At 46.9% G+C, this 21,121-nt stretch overlaps 1 protein-coding gene across 1 annotated transcript; it reads right to left on the bottom strand.

Annotated features, from left to right (window-relative positions):
• Positions 1-15,443: 15,443 nt before the first annotated feature.
• On the bottom strand, positions 15,444-17,668 carry LOC124673705 (protein RICE SALT SENSITIVE 3-like). Its single transcript, XM_047209737.1, has 7 exons — positions 17,312-17,668; positions 17,108-17,161; positions 16,824-17,015; positions 16,580-16,685; positions 16,416-16,457; positions 16,178-16,234; positions 15,444-16,021 (listed from the first exon to the last, which is right to left on the bottom strand). The coding sequence occupies exons 1-7, from the start codon at positions 17,446-17,448 to the stop codon at positions 15,497-15,499; spliced, it is 1,113 nt and encodes a 370-aa protein (XP_047065693.1). The 5' UTR covers positions 17,449-17,668; the 3' UTR covers positions 15,444-15,496.
• Between the last annotated feature and the right edge of the window lie 3,453 nt (positions 17,669-21,121).

Raw genomic sequence — 21,121 nt, 5'->3', positions numbered from 1 at the left:
CCGCCGGGAACACCACAACGAAACGGTGTATCCGAACGTCGTAATCGAACTCTCTTAGATATGGTTCGTTCTATGATGTCTCTTACTGATTTGCCATTATCATTTTGGAGTTATGCATTAGAGACAGCCGCATTCACTTTAAATAGAGCACCATCAAAATCCGTAGAAACGACACCGTATGAATTATGGTTTAATAAGAAACCTAAGTCTGTCGTTCCTGAAAGTTTGGGGTTGCGAAGCCTATGTAAAGAAGTTACAACCGGACAAGCTAGAACCCAAAGCGGAGAAATGCGTCTTCATAGGATACCCTAAGGAAACTATAGGGTATACTTTCTATCACAAATCCGAAGGCAAAATATTTGTTGCAAAGAACGGAACCTTTCTTGAGAAAGAATTTCTCACTAAAGAAGTGACTGGAAGAAAAGTAGAACTCGATGAGATTAATGAATCTATACTCGTTGATCAGAGTAGCGCAGTATCGGAAGTTGTACCTGTACCGCCTACACCGGCAACAGAGGAAGCTAATGATAATGATCATGAAACTTCGAACGAGGAAACTACCGAACCTCGCAGATCGACAAGGGAACGTGCCACTCCTGATTGGTATGATCCTTGTCTAAATGTCATGATTGTGGATAACAATGATGAGGACCCTGCGACGTATGAAGAAGCAATGATGAGCCCGAGATTCCAACAAATGGCAAGAAGCCATGAAATCCGAAATGGGATCCATGTATGATAACAAAGTATGGACTTTGGTAGACTTACTGATAGCCGAAAGGTCTGTCGAGAATAAATGGATCTTCAAGAGAAAAACGAGATGCCGATGGTAATATTACTGTCTATAAAGCTCGACTTGTCGCAAAGGGTTTCCGACAAATTCAAGGAGTTGACTACGATGAGACTTTCTCACACTGTAGCGAAGCTAAAATCTGTGAGGATTTTGTTAGCAATAGCTGCATTTTTCGATTATGAGATTTGGCGGATGGATGTCAAAACGGCGTTCCTTAATGGAGACATTGAGGAAGAGTTGTATATGGTACAACCCAAAGGTTTTGTCGATCCTAAAAATGCTCGACAAAGTATGCAAACTTCAGCGTTCAATCTATGGACTGAAGCAAGCATCAAGAAGTTGGAACCGACGCTTTGATAAGGTGATCAAAGACTTTGGGTTTATACGAGTGTCATGGAGAGGCCTGTATTTACAAGAAAGTGAGTGGGAGCTCGTAGCATTCCTGATATTATATGTAGATGACATATTATTAATTGGGAATGATATAGAACTATTAAGCGAGTGTAAAAGGTTATTTGAATAATAGTTTTTCAATGAAAGACCTTGGTGAAGCATCGTATATATTAGGCATCAAGATTTATAGAGATAGATCAAGACGCCTAATAGGGCTATCACGAGTACATATCTGGACAAGATTCTAAAGAAATTTAGAATGGACGAAAGTAAGAAAGGATTCTTACCTATGTTACCGAGCAAGGTCTTGAGTAAGACTCAAGGACCGGCTACGGCGAGATGAAAGAGAAAGGATGAGTAATATCCCCTATGCCTCGGCGAGTAGGATCTATCATGTATGCCATGCTATGTACTAGACCGGATATAGCACATCGTCGTTAGTTTGACTAGCAGATATCAAAGTGATCCAGGAATGGAACACTGGACAGCGGTCAAGAATATCCTAAAGTACTTGAAAAGAACTAAGGATATGTTTCTTTGTTATGGAGGTGACCAAGAGCTCGTTGTAAATGGTTACACCGATGCAAGTTGGAACACTGATCCCGATGACTCTAAGTCACAATCGGGTACGTGTTTATATTGAATGGTGTCTGCAGTAAGCTGGGCAAGCTCGAAGCGAGTGCACGGTGGCGAAGTCTTCAACGGAATCGAGTACATAGCGGCTTCGGAGGCTTCATCGAAGCGGTATGGATGAAGAGGTTCATTGTAGAGCTCGGTGTGGTTCCTAGTGCATTGGACCCATTAATCATTTATCGTGATAACATGGGTGCCATCGCCAATGCACAAGAGCCAAGGTCACACAAGAGGCTGAAGCATATCAAGCTGCGTTACCACTCGATTCGCGAGTACATCGAAGATGGAGAAGTAAAGATTTGCAAAGTACACACTCGATCCGAATGTAGCAGATCCGTTGACTAAAGCTCTCCCTAGGGCAAAGCATGACCAACACCAAAATGCCATGGGTGTTAGGTATATTACAATGTAATCTAGATTATTGACTCTAGTGCAAGTGGGAGATCGAAGGAGATATGCCCTAGAGGCAATAATAAAAGTAGTTATTATTTATATCTCTATGTTTATGATAAATGTTTATATGTCATGCTATAATTGTATTAACCGAAACATTAGTACATGTGTGATATGTAGACAACAAGAAGTCCCTAGTATGCCTCTTAAACTAGCTTGTTGATTAATGGATGATTAGTTTCATAATCATGAACATTGGATGTTATTAATAACAAGGTTATATCATTATATGAATGATGTAATGGGCACACCCATTTAAGCGTAGCATAAGATCTCGTCATTAAGTTATTTGCTATAAGCTTTCAATACATAGTTACCTAGTCCTTATGACCATGAGATCATGTAAATCACTTATACCGGAAAGGTACTTTGATTACACCAAACACCACTTCGCGTAAATGGGTGGTTATAAAGGTGGGATTAAGTATCCGGAAAGTATGAGTTGAGGCATATGGATCAACAGTGGGATTTGTCCATCCCGATGACTGGATAGATATACTCTGGGCCCTCTCGGTGGAATGTTGTCTAATGTCTTGCAAGCATATGAATGAGTTCATAAGAGACCACATACCACGGTACGAGTAAAGAGTACTTGTCGGGAGACGAGGTTGAACAAGGTATAGAGTGATACCGAAGATCAAACCTCGGACAAGTAAAATATCGCGAGACAAAGGGAATTGGTAATGTTTGTGAATGGTTCATTCGATCACTAAAGTCATCGTTGAATATGTGGGAGCCATTATGGATCTCCGGATCCCGCTATTGGTTATTGGTCGGAGTAAGTACTCAACCATGTCCGCATAGTTCTCGAACCGTAGGGTGACACACTTAAAGTTGGATGTTGAAATGGTAGTTCTTGAATATGGAATGAAGTTGGAATATTTGTTCGGAGTCCCGGATGTGATCCCGGACATCACGAGGAGTTCCGGAATGGTCCGGAGAATAAGATTCATATATAGGATGTCATTTTATATGAATAAAATGTCGCGGAAGGTTCTATGGAAGGTTCTAGAAGGTTCTAGAAAAGTCCGGAAGAAACCACCAAGGAAGGTGGAGTCCACAAGGGACTCCACCTCCATGGCCGGCCAGCCCTAGTGGGGGTGGAGTCCCAAGTGGACTCCACCATAGGGGGCCGGCCACCCCCACATGGGAGGTGGGAATCCCACCTTTGGGTGGGAGTCCTAGTTGGGCTAGGTTTGCCCCCTCCTATGGAAGGTTTTGGTTTCGGGTCTTATTCGAAGACTTGGACACCAACACTTGGGATCCACCTATATAATGAGGGGCCAAGGGAGGGGGCCGGCTACCCCTAAGACCATAGCTTGGCCGCCCCCCTTGAGTGGCCGGCCACCCCCTCCCAAACCCTAGCTTTGCTCCTCCACTTCATATTGCCCGGTTTGCTTAGCGAAGCTCCGCCGGACTTCTACACCGCCACCGACACCACGCCGTCGTGCTCGTCGGATTCAAGAGGAGCTACTACTTCCGCTGCCCGCTGGAACGGGGAGGTGGACGTCGTCTTCATCAACAACCGAACGTGTGATCGAGTACGGAGGTGCTGCCTGCTCGTGGCGCCGGAACCGATCGTGATCAAGATCTTCTACGCGCTTTTGCAAGCGGCAAGTGAACGTCTACCGCAGCAACAAGAGCCTCATCTTGTAGGCTTTGGAATCTCTTCAAGGGTGAGACTCGATACCCCCTCGTTGCTACCGTCTTCTAGATTGCATCTTGGCTTGGATTGCGTGTTCGCGGTAGGAAAATTTTTGTTTTCTATGCAACGTTATCCTACAGGCAGCTCACAAGATCTAAACATGGTAGCACAATGAGGAGAAGACAACCATCTAGCTACTGCTATGGACCCATAGTCCAAGGATGAACTACTCACACATCAGTCCGGAGGCGATCATGGTGATGTAGAGTCCTCCGGGTGATGATTCCCCTCTCCGGCAGGGTGCCGGAGGCGATCTCCTGAATCCCCCGAGATGGGATTGGCGGCGGCGACGTCTCTGGAACTATTTCCGTATCGTGGCTCTCGGTAATAGGGTTTTCGCGACGGAGAGTATAAGTAGGCAGAAGGGTAGAGTCGGGAGGCTCACGAGGGGCCCACACCATAGGGCGGCGCGGGCCCCCCTTGGCCGCGCCGCCTTGTGGTGTCGCCACCTCGTGGCCCCACTTCGTATCTCCTTCGGTCTTCCGGAAGCTCCATGGAAAAATAAGACCACAGGCGTTCGTTTCGTCCAATTTCGAGAATATTTCCTGTGTAGGATTTACGAAACCAAAACAGCACAAAACAGGAACTGGCGCTTCGACATCTCGTTAATAGGTTAGTGCCGGAAAATGCATATAAATGATGTAAAGTGTGTATAAAACATGTGAGTATTATCATAAAGCTAGCATGGAACATAAGAAATTATAGATACGTTTGAGACGTATCACCACCGAAATTCAAATTTCAGCCTAAGAATTCTGTGGGTGCACTTGGTGCGCCACATAATTTTTTTCGAATTTTAAATTTTTACAGAAAAAAATCTTGACTTTGCCATAACTTTTTTACTCTTTTAGAATTTTCCGATTCTAAAATTTGGCTAAACAGGTAAACCCGGGTGAATCCAGATATAGAATTTTCTCCCAGTTATTTTGATATATTGTGCGGATTTTTTCGAGTTCGTATGCAACCGGAAATCTAGTTTTACCGATACACAATGTAATTTCGCAAAAAAGTAGAAATACATGTTTGTTAATTTTCATAAAAACTAGATGACATAATACGTGGGAACCTCGAAGGATTTTATTTTTAGAAATTCCTATCTATTTTTTCTATATTTTACAAAGCTATAAAAGACGATCAGGGAGGTGGGTTACGCGGAGAGCAAAAAAGACCCAGAAAACTTCTGTGGTGCATGTAGCTCCACGCGCCATAGAAATGCTTATTTTTGTGGCACATTTGGCCACATGCGCCACAGAAAGGCGACAATTATGTGGCGCATCCATCTCCATGCGCCATAGAAATATCCCGAATTGGTCAACCAAATAATTGGCAGCGGGCCCACCAGATTTCTGTGACGCATGGAGAGTTGGTGCACCACAGAAATGTCAAATTCTGTGGCGCATGCAGAGTTGGTGCGCCACCGAAATGCCATTATTTAGTGGCGCACGTGCCTGGGTGCGCCACAGTTTTTTTGTGGCGCGCCACAAAAAGGCATTCCACCTATAGCTAGTTTCCTACTAGTGAGGTTTCCCGGTCATGGACATACACGTCATTTGACAATGGAATCATATCATTAGGTGAATGATATGATGGACATACCCAATATATAAATATGGTAACGCGATCAAAGTTCAACGTTGCAATGTTTATGAAAGCATAGTGACCTAACCATTAGACCGTGAGATAATACCCAATCACTATCACTGAAGGCTGGTTTGACTGCATCAACTGTAACACCATAACAGGGTGATCATAATGGTGTTGTTGCGTATGTCGAAGGGATGGGTTGAGGCGTACCTATCAAGAGTGATATTTTTCATCCGTGTGACGGACAAATACTCTGGACTCACTCGGTGAGATTACATCCAAGTTGTGCATCATATGACTAGGTCATGAGGATGGAATCACACGGGAACGAGTTGAATAGCCTTGTCGGTAAAGAGATAAAAATAGGTATAATGATACAGAAAATCATATCTCCGGCGAGTGCCGGTATCAAAGTAACAAACGGAATAAGACTCAATGTAATGGTTTAAACGACGATATTCTTCGTGGAATTCGCAGGGGCACTACGGGCATCCCAATCCCGCTATTGATCATTGACTAGAGAGGTGTCTTGGTCATGTTTGAGTATTCCCGAACTGTAGGGTAAGCGCTTAAGGCTTGGCGATGCTTAGAGATCATTTTGGAAATTGTAATCACCGAAGAAATCGAAGAGAGAACCGAAAAGGGTTCTAGGAGAATCCGTGGAGTGGTCAGGGAGGTGTCTCGGATCATTGGCAATTAAATAATATGTATTATATATTAATTATTATTTACTTTTAAAATTTATTTAATTAAATAAGGCTTCCACCTTAATTGGCCCCCACTCGGATGGGAAGCCCATTGAGGGGGGTGGCCGGCCACACCCCATGGGCCAATAAGGGGGCCCAGCCAGGCCAAGGTGGGGCCAGGGCGGGACATGGTGGCCGGCCGCACCACCTCCCTCCTTTAGTCCCACATTGCCTAGCCACACCCTCCCCGCCCCTTCCTCCTGTATATAGTGGAGGCACGTGGAGAAAAGGATACACACATAAATCTCTCAAGGCCCCCTTGCCCAGGGTGCCTATCTCTTGTCTCTCTTGAGTGTTGATCCTTGAAGGGCTACGCATGGAGGGAGTCAACTCCACCCGGTACGTGGGAGCGTTGCTGGAATTCCGATCCAGAAGATCTACTTCCGCAATCACAGCTGGATCAAGAGGTCCAGGAGTCTTCGCCAACACCGTACGTGTGCAAATCTACGAGGTGCTACACTTACGGCACTCGATATCGTACGAGGAGGATTGAACAAGACCCTGAGGTCGGCGACGAGTATGACTACATCAACCACGTTCTAGTGGAACGTTAACCGCTTTCGGTCTACGAGGTTACGTCACCGAAACCATCTCCGTCACAGCATTACTCTTAGATAGATTTGAGCAATTGGAGTACGCTAGTTAGGATTTTTTTGTTTTCTGCTATGAACCCCTATAGTCCACTAGCCCAGGAGGGGTCACATGAGCCGAGGGAGTGCAGCCCAGCCCTTCATGGGCCTAGCGCACCATGCCCAAGGCCCAGCCTGCCACCCCTATTGTATAAGAGAGAACCCTTAAAAAAGGTCGTGGGACACTTTGGGGGCGGGGATTCCGCCTCCATGCGCACCTAAGACACACTCTAGAGGGGAAGGGGCCAAGGACAACCTTCCACCACCACAACCCTAGTCGCCACCCTCTCCTCCTCCCTCTTCTCATGCACGTGCTTAGGCGAAGCCCTGCATGATTTATTCTCCATAACCACTACCACGATGTCGTGCTACTTGGATTTATTGAGGATCTACTACATTAGTTGCCCGCTGGAACGGGGATAGGACGTCGTCATCCACACTGTGCGTGTCCTTGAGTAAGACTGCGATCTTGAGATCGGCAAGTGAACGACTACATCATCTACGGGATCTGATGTAGTTGAAGCTTTCGGTTTTCGAGGGTAAGACTCTAATCTATCTCCTTTTTCTCATCTAGTAAATTGGATCTTAGTTTTTGTTCGTTCTCGCGATATAATTTTATTATATTTTCTATGTTACGAACCCATCATGATCTTGATTATTGATGAAAGTTACAATATGGTCGTGATGGCTATGTTGATGTAGATTGTGATCTATCTAAATCCCTCCGCCCGATGGTCCCTCCTAGCCTTTTTATAGGAGGCTTGGTCTCAGGTACCGTGATCAGGCCAGTTACATGGTAGAAAAAAACTCTAGGGTTCCCTAAGCTTGGGCATATCCTTGTCCGACATGCTAGGAACATGTTCTTCGAATGCTTCATGGTCACCATATTATCATGAGCTCCGTGGTCTTAGCAGGTAATCAGGTGTGCCTCCAGTTAGGCGGCACTAGGAAAAAATTGCCACATGACACCGTTATTTTTGGGCATTTGCTGAAACACACCACCCGATTGTATCTTTGCTAGGTACCATTACAATTCTGTGACACTTTTGCCAGAACATACCACCTGGCTAAAAACGGAAAGTTTTGCCCTTTATCTTCAAAACTAGTCGTCCTAGTCAAAAGTGCAAAACTTTCCTTTTTTAGTTAGGTGGTGTGTTTCTGGCAAATGTGCCACAAAATTGTAATGGTACCTGGCAAAGACACAATCGAGCACTGTGTGTCAGCAAATGCTAGAAAATAACGGTGTTATGTAGCAAATTTTTCCTTAGCGCTATGTACCTAACGGGTCATGCCTACGTCTCTAACAGAACGCGATGCCAAAATGCAGAGTTGTTTAAAATCAGCCTTACTAGGACGGCATTTGTTTTTTTTGTTTTGCCAAGATGGCGTGTTTGTTTTGAAATGTTATTACGGAGAAACAGTTTCCTTAGGGCATGTACAATGGTAGGGAAGTCACGTCTTCTCTTAGCAGTCCATGTCATCTAGAGAGGATGATAATAATCAGTGCAATGCATTATCTCTTATTGTCATCTTTTGCAATAGATGATAATTAATTATTTTTAATAGGAAATTATGTGACTAAGGGAAGACAAATCGTACAGTGGGAAAAAATAGTCTTCTCTTATTTCATAAGAGATTATCTCTTAGCTAAGGGAAAACAACCTTCTCTCTCTTCATTCTCTCTCCTCCAACTATGCAAAAATCTATCGTGGCAAACGTAAGGGAAGACTGACATCACCATATTGTACGTGCCCTTAGAAAAAACAGGGAGAACAAATAGAAGTCGGTACCACTGTATTGGGTCGGTCAAACTGGGAAAGTTAGTAGTTAGGCCAGAGTGTGAAAGGTGGGAGGTTTGGGTTTCAGACGTTGGGCCACCACAATCTTAGGGCGGGAGGAGCGAGCTACGTGGGTCGGCTCGATGGCGGATCCTATACACCGACCCGGCCGCCGCACACCTCTATATGGGCCGGGCCCAATTCCCATTTTCGGGAATTTGAACGTTTTTGTTACCTTTTCCCCTTCAGATTCGAAAATTATTTTGATTCAAAGAATATTCAAATTTGAAAAATGACCAGATTCGGAAATTCGAAAAAAAATTGAGATTCAAAATTTGTTCAAAATAAAAATTTGTTCAAAATAGAAATTTGTTTAAATTTGAAAATTGTTCAAAATATTCAAATTCAAAAACTATTGTAATTTGAAAAATGTTCTCATTCAATTTTTTTTCAAAATTTGAGAAAATTTCAGATTCGAAATTTGTTCAAATAAAAAAAAACAGATCCGAAATTCGTTGAAATTTGAAAAATTGCTCAAAATATTTCAGATTTGAAAATTATTGAAATTCGAAAATTATTCAAATTGAAAAACTGTTCCATTTTTATAAATGTTCAGATTCAAAATTTGTTAAAATTTGAAAATTGTTCGAACCAAATCCAAACGCTAATAATCAGAATGGGCCAAGCCCACATACGCCATGGATGTGCGGCAACTCATCTAGTGCCGACCAGGTCGGTGTAAAGCAAATCCTGGCTCGATCCCTCCATGCTTCTGCTATGTGGGCTGTGAGGCTTACGATGCACCATTTGCGGAAAAACATGCCATCATCCAATCTGAAAAGAAATCTGCTAAAAAAAAATTTGCAATCTGAAAAATACGTAATGCCAACATTGAGAATGACAGTGTTCGTCGGTGTCAACGCTGTGCGCTGTGCGAACTCTGACCTTGCGTAGGTTGGGCAATTGCCACGCGACAACGTGAAACTGTGGAGGACTTTGGCGGATCCTTCCCTTCTTCCTCCAGGGGAGACGAAGACGAGAACCGGCAAATGGATTTGCGCGACGTGGAGACGTGTCCGTACCCAGCCCAGCCCCAGGACCACCGCGCCGCGCCGCTAAGTGCGCCAACTGATCGGAAACTACGCGCCGACGGCACGACCGGGTCCGACGCTAGCTGCGTGCGTGCATGCATGCATGGCCGGTTCGGTTGGCATGCGCATGTCAAACCTGTCCTTGTAGCAAGGGCGGGGCCGGTGGATATCGCACGTACGTGCGCACCCATCGCAACATAGCCCACCACCGGCGCGCCACCATACGTACGTACACACAGTGCTACGCCGTGCAGGTGCAGCGTTTCTGGAGACGTATCCCCTTCAAACAAACTCGCTAGATGTGAAAACCACGTGATTGGATACTAGGCGAGGCTTTTTCCCCCAACCCCAAACCCAAAATCCCCATTTATTTTCCCCTTAATTTTGACACCGGTGCTAGGGACGGAAATCTAGAACACCGCTAATTATTTGTACGCCAGCACCGAACCCTCGCCGTCCTCTAGAGGAGGAGCTCATCTTGTCCGTCTCTTGCTCCGTGAGGTAGTGTCAAGCGAGGGCTCTTCTCCTTCACCAACCCTAGCTCGTTTCCTCGTTTTCCATGGCAAAGGTAAAGCACACTCTCTTCCTCTACTACATGCCCCCCCCCCCCACCCAGCGTAGATCGATTTAGATAGTACTGTGTAGGGTCGATATATCCGATGCTCATGTTAGAACGACTTGATTAGGTCAACCAGCTGGAGCCTATCAATCAAACATCAATACTCATAGCTGTCATTTAGGCATGGATCCTACTCATTCACAGGCCAGCAGTAAGGTGTGTTGCCTTTCCTCAAATCACATATCGTCCTTATGTTATAGGGAGATCAAAATGGGATTGCAAATCATCTACAACTCGATCCAACGATGCAGAGTCTACCCAAGTGCTTCGGATGAGAACATCCTCTCTCTATGCACTTCTCAAAAGTTTTAGGGAGAGAGGATTGCTTGAAGTTTAGCACTCACACCTCTGTTGAAGAGCAAGTTGTCATAATTTCCATGTCGTGGGTCATAAAAAGAGGTTTAGAGTGATCCATAGCACATTCAGATGATCACTGAAGACGGTTACTCGCTATTTCAAATAAGTCTTGTATGCAGTTGGGGAGCTCGAAGGAGGTATTAATCAAGCTACAAATTGGTCGCACGCCTCCCAAGATTAAAAAAAACTAGAGGTGGTGGCCATTTTTTTAGCGTGGTCACTAATCTATAGTTTGGTTTCATCAAACAACTAATATGTTAAGAAACATGACTTTCTCTTCGTTTTATGACAAAATTGTATTGGCGCTATCAATGATACTCATGTGACTGCTACACTGCCAAAAATCACAATGTTCCGCATAAAGGGAAGGAAACACTACACCAACCAAAATATGCTAATTGTTATAGATTTCGATCTAGAGTTCGCATATGTGCTAGCTGGTTGGGAAGGATTTGCTCATGATACAAACATTTTCACTAACAACTTGTCTAGAGCTGATGGGTTAAACATACCGATGGTAAGTTTTATCTAGAAGATGATGGATATGCATGCCGACCTAGGATTCTACCGCCCTTTAGGAAAAGCAAGTACCATGTGAATGAGTTCACTGCTAGGGACATATCACATCCAGAAAACATTCAACACTCATGATACCCAAGTTAACTTGCTTGTTGCATTCTTCATGGCTGGATCTTAGGTTGGGGTTTAGATGAGCTTGTGCGTGAGGAGGTTGTGGATGATGAAGTTAATACTGGCCATGAGTGGGGGAAGGCCACAATAAAGCCTAGAAAAACTAGAGGACGGCATGGGAAAACACAATGTGGAATGATAGATAATCCCACTATTTGAGAAGGGGAAGAACCCGGAAGAAGAAGGATAAAGAAGGTTGAACTCCCTCCTTGACTCCCGTGGTGCTAGGCAGTCATTACTCGTTGAGAACGAAGTCCCTGAAAAGCGACGATGATAACGTTGATGGATAACCCTGACGATGACCCTCGTTTCAACGGTGTGTGTGCACGCAGTTTGCAATAATGCTACTTCTACGGATGGATCATTACGGACTTGCACGTACGGACATACGTGTTGACGTGGTGGGTGGTTCACTGTCCTGAAATCAAGGAATGAAAAAAAAAGTGTACCAACACCGTGCCTCCACATCATCCCATAAACCAGCTTCCGTAAACATCAATCCGTAAGTGTAGCATTATTGTGCAGTTTGTGTTGGTAGCCAAGGGTATGTACAGGCCCGGCCCTGGGGCAGGGCGAGCGGGGCAACCGCCCTGGGCCCTGAGGACTAAGGGGCCCTCAGCTAGTACTTCTCTATACGGTTGATCATGGCCCAAAAAGACGGAGCTCGACGGCCGCCGTAGGCAGGAGGCCACGATCTGGGTAGCTCCGCGGCTCGGCGTTGTGCATGAGCCGGACTTCTTGACGTCGAGAGGACACACGACGCACAGCAATCAGCGAAGGTATTCGACCAGTTTACTGACTAAGCTTTTTTATATCCTTAACGATTGCAGCAAGTGGCTACCTACACTACTAGTTCCCATCGTATTCAGATTCAGCGAGTAATGAGTCAATTGGAGTTTAAGAACTATTCTTGTTCACAGATTTAGAAATTAAGAGAAAGACTCTGAAGTGTGAAAAAACTTTGCACAACTAGTTTGCATGAAGTATGAGTACCCAATTTTAGTCCTTATCTTGAGTCAGGCAAATATCTGCCACGGTTGGGCAAGAACTCAAGGCAATGGTGCAAGGGTAGAGAGGTATGCCGATGCCGATGGGAAAAGCAAGCGGTCCTTCGTGACACAACACTTTAAATGAATTGGGAGAGGAAGAAATCGAGCGACAGACTGGTTCTAGAACACACAGGTTTCAATTTTTTTGCACTAAGATGTTGGGTTCCACATTTTAGCTAGCTTGTGCTTTGTCTGGTTCAAAATAAATTCGATTGATTGGCTGTTTCTTCTTTTCACGCCAACGATTTTCTCAACTCAATCCAAGAAGGATGAAAAGTGGACTATTTTAAGAGTTCAAGGTCCATTTTAAACTAAAAATATTTTTTGAAATAAAAAAGTGAACTTTCCAAAAAATTCAAAGACCAGAAGTGGACTTTTTTTTTGTTTATATATGATGGGCCCAGGTTCTAGTTTTCCCCCGGGCCCTAAAAATCCCAGGACCGGCCCTGGGTATGTACGGTCGGCAAGGGTATTTGCACATATGGTTAACTGGCCAGCCCTCTTGTTGATTAATGGAAATGTCAATTATTTTTGCCTGTTTTTTTATAGAAAAGTTCCATGTTGTGTTTGACCATGAACTGGTAGTGTACAACACTGCAACGACGGGCAAAGGCAGGCCACGCGCGGTGCTACGTCAACACGGATCGAGGATCCCTGCTCGCGCGCTGCCTGGCTACCTGTGACATGACCGGGATTTGATCACGCGACCTGCACGTATGACGGCACAGGGTGTTAGCTAGCTAGTCAACTCTCCTTACAGTACCTGGACCAGATTCATTCACGCAGAGAAGGCCAGTGCAGAGACAGTACGTAGCGCGGGCGCGCGATGCGTGTGCGCCGCGCCGGCCGGCCGGCATGGATCCGCCTGCCTGTCCAAAGCCAAGCCGCAGAAACGGCGGCACGCACCACTCACGCCTCGACACAAGGCTAAGCTAGCTGACCCCCCCTCGGCAATGGCGACGGCGATCGCGGTCAGGGTCAGGCCATGATGGCGGCATGGGGCCCCGGCGCGCTGCCGCAGATTAGCCTGTTCCGGGACCAGAGACCGATCCACCGAGATGTGATTGACTGAATCTCAAACTTCAACACCCCGCTTTGCCCCGTGCCCCACGGCTCTGAAACATCTACAGTCTCTTTCTCTCTCGCATGCAGTGCGGCCGCGGCCGCCGCCGTCGACAGCGCCGCGGGATCCGTCGATGGCAGAAAGGAGAACGGACGGACGTACGTACTGCGGCGCCGCTGTTGATGCGAGGCCGGGTGATCGACCCAATGAGCCAGCAAACAATGATTCCATCGATCGCTCCTCCTCGATGATTGTGTTGGGCGACACTGTTTGCGGCCGGACGGACGGACAGACGGTGGAGCCGCCGCTGTTTCAACGACTCGGTTGAAAACCTAGAATAGTTCTCGGCACAAGACCACGTCCACCCGTTCTTCAGTGCCCCTATGCGTCAAGCCCTAGGGCATCTCCGAGCCGGTGCAACACACACGGTGTTAAGCACTTGGTCGCGTTCTCAAACCGTTTTTCAAAGCAATTGGGGACATGCATGACATTTGATCATCCCTTAGCCGCGCACCTCAAAGGTCTATTTGGTACGTCGTGGTCCAATACAATGTCCATAATAACCTGTAAATTTGGTATTCTTTTCTTAGCATGGAAGAATTGAACAATAATATTGACGTGCTACAACACTCTCCGGTGTTTGTGAAAGTTGTGGAAGGTCATGATCTACCATGAAACTATGAGATCAATGACAACTCATATACCAAGGGGTGCTATCTAGCTAATGGCATCTACCCCAAATGGGCGATATTTGTCAAAATAATCCTGACGCCTCTAGTCAGAAGAGTTGCCACTTTGCTGAGCACCAAGAGAGTTGTAGAAAGAATGTTGAGCTATCATTTGGTGTGCTCCAATCTCGATTTGCTATTGTTTGGTACCCTGCTCTTACTTGGTCTTATGATCAAATGTGGGAGGTGATGCATTCTTGTGTGATCATGTGCAACATGATCATCGAGAGTGACCAGAAGATTTGAGCTATGCATGTTGGTCCCTATCAGTGCGAGGATCCTCTTGCGCGGACGTTGATCTTACAACTTTTGATAATCTCATCGTTGTGCATGCAGAAATCCGTGACTCGAGCATTCATCAGCAACTGCAATATAATCCGATGACAGACTTTAGCTTATAGGGTGTTCTTTGTTTGCAGCGAATATGGCAAGGGCCAGTTCAAGTCACTACCGTAGTTTCCTGCATGTTCTTCCATCGAAGTTATTGTAGCGAGAACGTACAAACGCCTGTAGTTTGGTTTTTTTTTTCGCAGCGAAGAAGGCACAAACAATCAGTGGAAAACTTTAAAAACAGTGAAATGCATCCTGCTGCTGGGGGCACCGCAGATGCAAATAGATAGCCGTGGCCCGAAGACCAATTTCTCGTCCGTAGGCCAAAGCAAACGAACACGGGCGGTCACTTTATACGTCCAAAACCCGTAGCTGGAGATGCCCTTAAGCAGTCGAGAAGTCGAGATTGGTTGTATCGGACGTGCGTTAGCTGGTTGGAGAGGAGGCATACGGGCCCCGAGGGAAAAGGAGCAGTCAAACACGGAGAAGGAGGACGGGTCGGTCGATCGGGGCAATGCCACCGCCGTGTCCTTTCCTTCCTCAGGTGTCAGCTCGAAATACACATGCGGAAATGTGACAAATCCCAATCATATGCATACCACCACTAGCACCACCGCTATTTTGTACTAGCAGTAGGTTGTAGCAGCGTACGGCCAGATCCAGTCCGAGTCCGGCCGACGGGCCTACGACACAATTAGTAGCGCGAGCCACTGTACAAGCAAATGATTTGGGTTAACTAGATGATGATTGACCCTGGAATATGATGGATTAATTAATTAATTTTACACTAGCCTCCCTAGAGATCGAGGACATCACGAGGACAAGGACGACGACGAGCAGTGAAGGTCTGACTAGCTAGAATCCGTCCTCGCCGGGCTTCCCGCCCACGTCGACGAAGTAGGACGACATGGCAGCCGTCGCGGCGGCAGCGGCGCTCGCGCTCGTGCTCTCGCCGCCGTTGCTCGTTGCGGGCATCGACATCGACACGTCCATGCCGCCGTGTCCGCACTGCGCGTAGTCCTCCTCCTCCAGCTCCTCCTCCTTGGCCGCGACCGCCGACGCAGCCATGGACCCCGGCTGCTGCGGCGGCAGCGGTTGCTGCGGCACGACGGACGGCAGCTTGGAGAGCAGCGCCTCGAGGCTGCTCATGGACGGCATGATGTGCATGGACGCCGGCCCGGGGACCGGTGCGCCGTAGGGGTCCATGTACATGTCCGGCGGCGGCATGGGCGGCATCATGCCCATGCCCGGCCACGGCCCGGCGGCGACGTCCGGGAACACGCCCGCCGACGAGGGGTGCGGCAGCAGCACCCCCGGGATGCTCTCCAGGTACCCGAACTTGCGCCGCAGCGTCACCACGTAGCTCAGGTCCTCCGCCACCTGCACCACCATCGACCGATCAAACAAAACAAGCTCTGCACATCATGATTACTCACTCGTGCAGCATGCATGCACAGCTTGGCTCCCACGCAAGGTGGCAGTCGTGTTCGAGCCACAGCCACGAACCAATTAGTAAAGGAAGGAGCAGCGCTGCACCTTTTTCATGGAGCCGAGCTGCACGACGCCTTCCCTGACAGCGATCAGGGCGATGGTCTGCACGCACAAGAGAATGGGAATGAGGGCAATGAAAAGAACCACTCATCAGTGGCTCGGCAGGCGAGGCAGAGGGTGATGGAGCAAGGCAGAGCTTTTGATCGAAAGACCGGCGATTGCGATTTGTCAAGGCAGAGACTAGATCAGAGAGGTCTGGCCTAGATAGCTCGAAGGGACGTACCTGGATTCCAGACTGGAACTGAGCCTCCCATGTCCTCGGTTGCTGCAAGCATATTGTCGCATGATTAGTTAGTGTCCCAGTGGTGATTAATTAAGAACCAGGAACCGCATTAGCACAGTAAAAAGAAGCCTGTCTGTCTGAGTGAGGGTTAGCATGCAGCTTACGGAGTCGGCAGGGTTGTTCCAGGAGGAGATGAGGTTGGTCTCCTGCTCCGGGGGCTCCTTGAAAACCCACTTGTGGCTGTGGTCCGCCGCCACTTTCCCTATCAGCCTGCAGCGACCAACAACAGGGAAACCTAATTAAATTCAATCGTCGTCATCATCATCCGATCAGGTGCGCCCGATCACCTGCTTAGCTAGGCAATCTTCTTTTTTCTACCAACTGTAGACTAGAGAGCAGTCTACTCACCCTTCGCCGTAGTTGTAGATGTCGTGGGACATCTTGAAGAAGAGCTCGGGCTGCAGGTTCTGCTTCAGCTCCTGCTGCGCCGCCGCCGCAGCCTCGCACTCCGCGTACGCCACAGAAGCTGCTCCCTCCTGGCCGCAGGCGGCAGCAGAGGTGGCCGCGAAGTTGCAGAACCCGTCCTCCCATGCCAGGATCCTGGGTGAAAGCAAGAAACCAAAACCCCAAGGCAGTAATAAGTCTCAGGCGCAGCTACAAACTTGCTACTTCCCATGTGTTTTTGTGTTTACCAGTTCCTCCTGTTTCCTCTGCTCCTGTCATAGGCCACACCTGGGAGATCCCATCTGTTCAACAAGAGCAGATTGAGCAGCAAGTTAATCGTCAAAGAAGCTGCAGCATTAGCGCATAGATGGCCGTGGCTTACACTTGTTACAAGGTGCATGTTGGAGAGATGGAAGTTTAGGGAAGAAACAACGAAACAGAGAGGGTCTCACTTTGGGGGAGGGTAGTTCCTGGGGAGGATGCGCCAGAAGACGGCGTACACCCACTGCGAGGCGTCGCTGGTGCAGAGGCTCCGGAGCGTGTGCTGCAGCAGGTGCGTCACGGCCACCGGGCTCAGCTGCTCCTCCATTGCCGCCGCCGGCGCGCACCAGCAGCACGGAGGTGAGAACACAAGCTAACTAGTCAAGCCGAGCTTCTGTAGCAGTCGGCGGCAATCGATCGAGAATCTTGGCACTAGCTGGTAGCTAGCTAGCTAGAGCTCGGCGCCGCTCTCTCTTGCTTGCTTCGCTTTGATGCTGGATTCCCTTTCCTGGGTGTGAATGATCTCCTCTATATGGCTGTGACTTGCTTGTGAGGCCAGCGCCACTACCGAATGAGAACGCCACACTTGCCCAAAATTTATACCCCGTCCCCTCCCTCCCCCCCTCCGCCTCTATTCCGTCTCTCTCAAAAGTCTCAATACTGAAGATGATGGGGGACTTGAGCCACTGTCCTACTTGGGAGTATAAGTTTGATAAAAAAATATTTGTATTTCTCTCTCTCTATCTATCTACCCGGCTCTCCCCATGGTCCCACATATTTTGGTTGTTATTATTAGTTCCGGGAATGAGAAAATTCTGCTTGCGCTCTGGACGTCCTTGGATCAAGTTGATCCAACTGTCCCCTTCATGCCCACAAACGCAGACTCGAATTGTAGAGGACTGTTCTTCGTACGGCTCCTTGTGCGGATTAATTGAGGTGAGGGAATCGCCAAATATAATGCACTCCATTCCTCATGCTTCCTTCGCCCATGCATCACATTCTTATTGTCTTCTCTTGATCTATCACTATTTGTTTTTGAGAACTATACTTTATGGTCATCTCCTCCATTTCCATCAGCGGAATTTAGTCACGGTTGCTTACGAATCGCGACTAAATGCCCAACCACATGGGCGTCAGGCGTCCGTCGGGGCGGAGGACCTTGGCCAACCGCGACTAAAGGTCTCCGCAGGTTTAGGGTTTTAGCCCCCCTAAATCTGGTTTCTTTTTAATTTGTTGTGTTTTATTTCTTTTATATTTTATTTTGTGTTTTATTTTAATTTCAAAGAAGTTTTAGTACACATATTGTACGCTACTATATACACGTATGCATATGAATATACAATTTCAAACAAGTTTGAAATTTCAAAAACAAGAACAATTCAAGAGGAATATATAATATTCAGTCTCGGGTGACCATATACAAGAACAACTTCAAACAAGTTTCCATATACAATTTATCAAATTAGGAGTTCTTCGTCCTCGAAATAGTGTTCTCCTTTAGGATGGAGGTCTTCCTTCATCAAAAATCCTGCCAATTCCTCTTGAATTGGTCGGAAGCGAGCTTCTAGATTAAGCTTCTTCCGCATTTATCGGTGGCGTGGATCTCCGTCTATGATCACATCTTCGTTAGGTATCGATTCCTCGACGAGTGAGCCGACACTGGGCCATGGGGGGATTATGCTCCCACTTTTTGCATGGGGCACCACATAGTGCTGTTTCCATCGATGGCGACAGGTATCCTCGGCATCGGCCCCACCAAAGCAAATGAGTTTACTTCACAGACCTAGCGGGTTGCGGCTGTTACGGTGACAGAGTCGACGACGGTGTAGATGAGAGAAGGTATATGTGTCGCATCTTATTCTCATATCCCTTGCGCGCCAGATCTCGAGGATAATTCTTCCTCCTCCACTCCATAGTGTCCAAACCTAGACTACCTCTTCAGCCACTTATGGGAGAGATCTAGGGTTCCACCTCCTTACCCAGTTGATTCATATGACCGGTGGCCTAGAAAAGCACTTGGTGATCCTCGCTCGTTTGCTCAAGTTGATGCTGCTTCTCCTAGTTCACGCCTCCCTCCTCATATGTTGGATCTTATGCGGGACGGAGGGGGCCATTTTCATTATAATTGTGGCATCATCAATAAGAGGACCGGGTCAGAATTCATCTAATGTAGGTTCACATGCTCTGCAAGGGGATCACGAACGGTGGGATGTCGTGGTTGCTGCTCGAGAAAACCAGGCTTGGAGGAAATGAGAGCGGAAAAATGATGCTGCTGATCACGCGAAGGCTACTGATCCAAGAGCATCCACGAATCATGTTGCTCCTCCTTGAAATCCTTTGGAGAATGTGGATCCAATTGTCATGGTAAGAGTCATTTTACTGATCAATGCCCTCCCATTTGGTGCGAGAAGTGTGGGAAACTTAGGCACGTTAGACATATTTTTCAAACTATTATGCCCTGGATCATGTTGATATCATGTGTTGTTTTAAGAATCCTGGGGGTTCTTCTACTTTCATGATGAAAGGATCGTATGTCACCTAGAGGGGGTGTGAATAGGTGCTTAATAAAATTTTAAACAAAAGGAAAATTCTCTAGGCAACTATGTGAATTTACCTATGACAAGATGCAAGCAATACAATACATAAGATACAAGTATTAAAGTGCGGTAAAGGATATAAGTAACCTAGGTGGAGCACGCCGAGACACAAGGGTATGATTCCTATAGTTCCTTCCTTGTAAAGGTAAGTACGTCTACGTTGGAGTGGTGTGGTGCCACGAAGGCCTATCAATGCCACAAATCCTATCAGTGCCACACATGCCTCACCCTATTCTCCCGTGAGCACATCCACGAAGACCTAGCTCATGCTCCACTAACCGGTTGCCTTAAGGTCGCAACTGGGACCTTTACACCAAGGTTAGAGCACGCATCCACAACTCAATTGGAGGCTCCCAATAATTGACCATGGAGCTTTTACAACACAAAGCAAGCTCCGAGGGCGACTTCTCACAAAGCTAGGGTTTCACAACATGAATCTTCTACAAACAAGTGGGATACTCAAAACCCTTTGGTGGAAGTGTAGATCTAGGGTTATTCCTTGATTCCCAAGAGATCAACAAGTTTGAGTGGCTAGGGTGGGAGATCTATGAGTTTTGAGCTTTGGAACAATGGAGGAGAGAGAGTAGAAGCCGCAACCTCTCAATGAAGAAGAAGGGTGCTATTTATACCCCCACACCAAATGTAACCGTTGCAGGAATTCGGGACCGGAGTCTACGGTGTAAACACACCGGAGTCTCCGGCGTGTTACCCCAAGCCCTGGAGTCTCCGGTCAAGTCCCCGACCAAGTTCCCGGACCCCCATACTGGGAGTGAGGCACACGGGCCAGCTTCTCGATTTGGGAGGTCCCGAGACTTCTTCGGAGTCTCTGGCCTAGGGAGGCCGGAGTCTCCGGTGTACAAAGGCCAGAGTCTCCGAACTGGAGTTCCTCAACAGTGGCTTTTGCTGTGGATCGCTCTACCATCATTCCAAGCCAACCCTAGTATAATCTTGAGCACACTTCACCACAAAGTTGCAAGGCACCGTCTTGTTCATTTCACTTTTTAAGGGTCGGCCACCGTGACATGCTTAATATAAATATTCTCTAGAACACATAAGAACACGGTTAAATATCTTTATGTCGACAACAAACACACAAAACTATATTGTGGGAGAAATGCCCTTTCAATCTCCCCCTTTTTGTTGAATCAATCAATAATAAGCAATATCACAATCATGAATCAATAATAATTTTTGGCTTGGAATGATGGTAGAGGGGTCCATAGTATCACAATCATGAATCAATAAATATTAATGTTGGCTTGGAATCATGAAACTTATTTAAGAACAACCAATATCACAATCATGAATCAATCAGTAATAATGTTGGTACTGTGCACATTGCACTAAGAATGACAACTATGCTCTCTTAATCGGTGCATAAAGAAGAAGATGAAGACTCAACAT

The sequence above is a fragment of the Lolium rigidum genome, chromosome 1 (genome assembly GCF_022539505.1).
Source record: "Lolium rigidum isolate FL_2022 chromosome 1, APGP_CSIRO_Lrig_0.1, whole genome shotgun sequence".
Lineage (NCBI taxonomy): Eukaryota > Viridiplantae > Streptophyta > Magnoliopsida > Poales > Poaceae > Lolium > Lolium rigidum.
The sequence above is the reverse complement of the archived record's forward strand: the minus strand, read 5'-3'. Positions and strand labels throughout refer to the sequence as shown.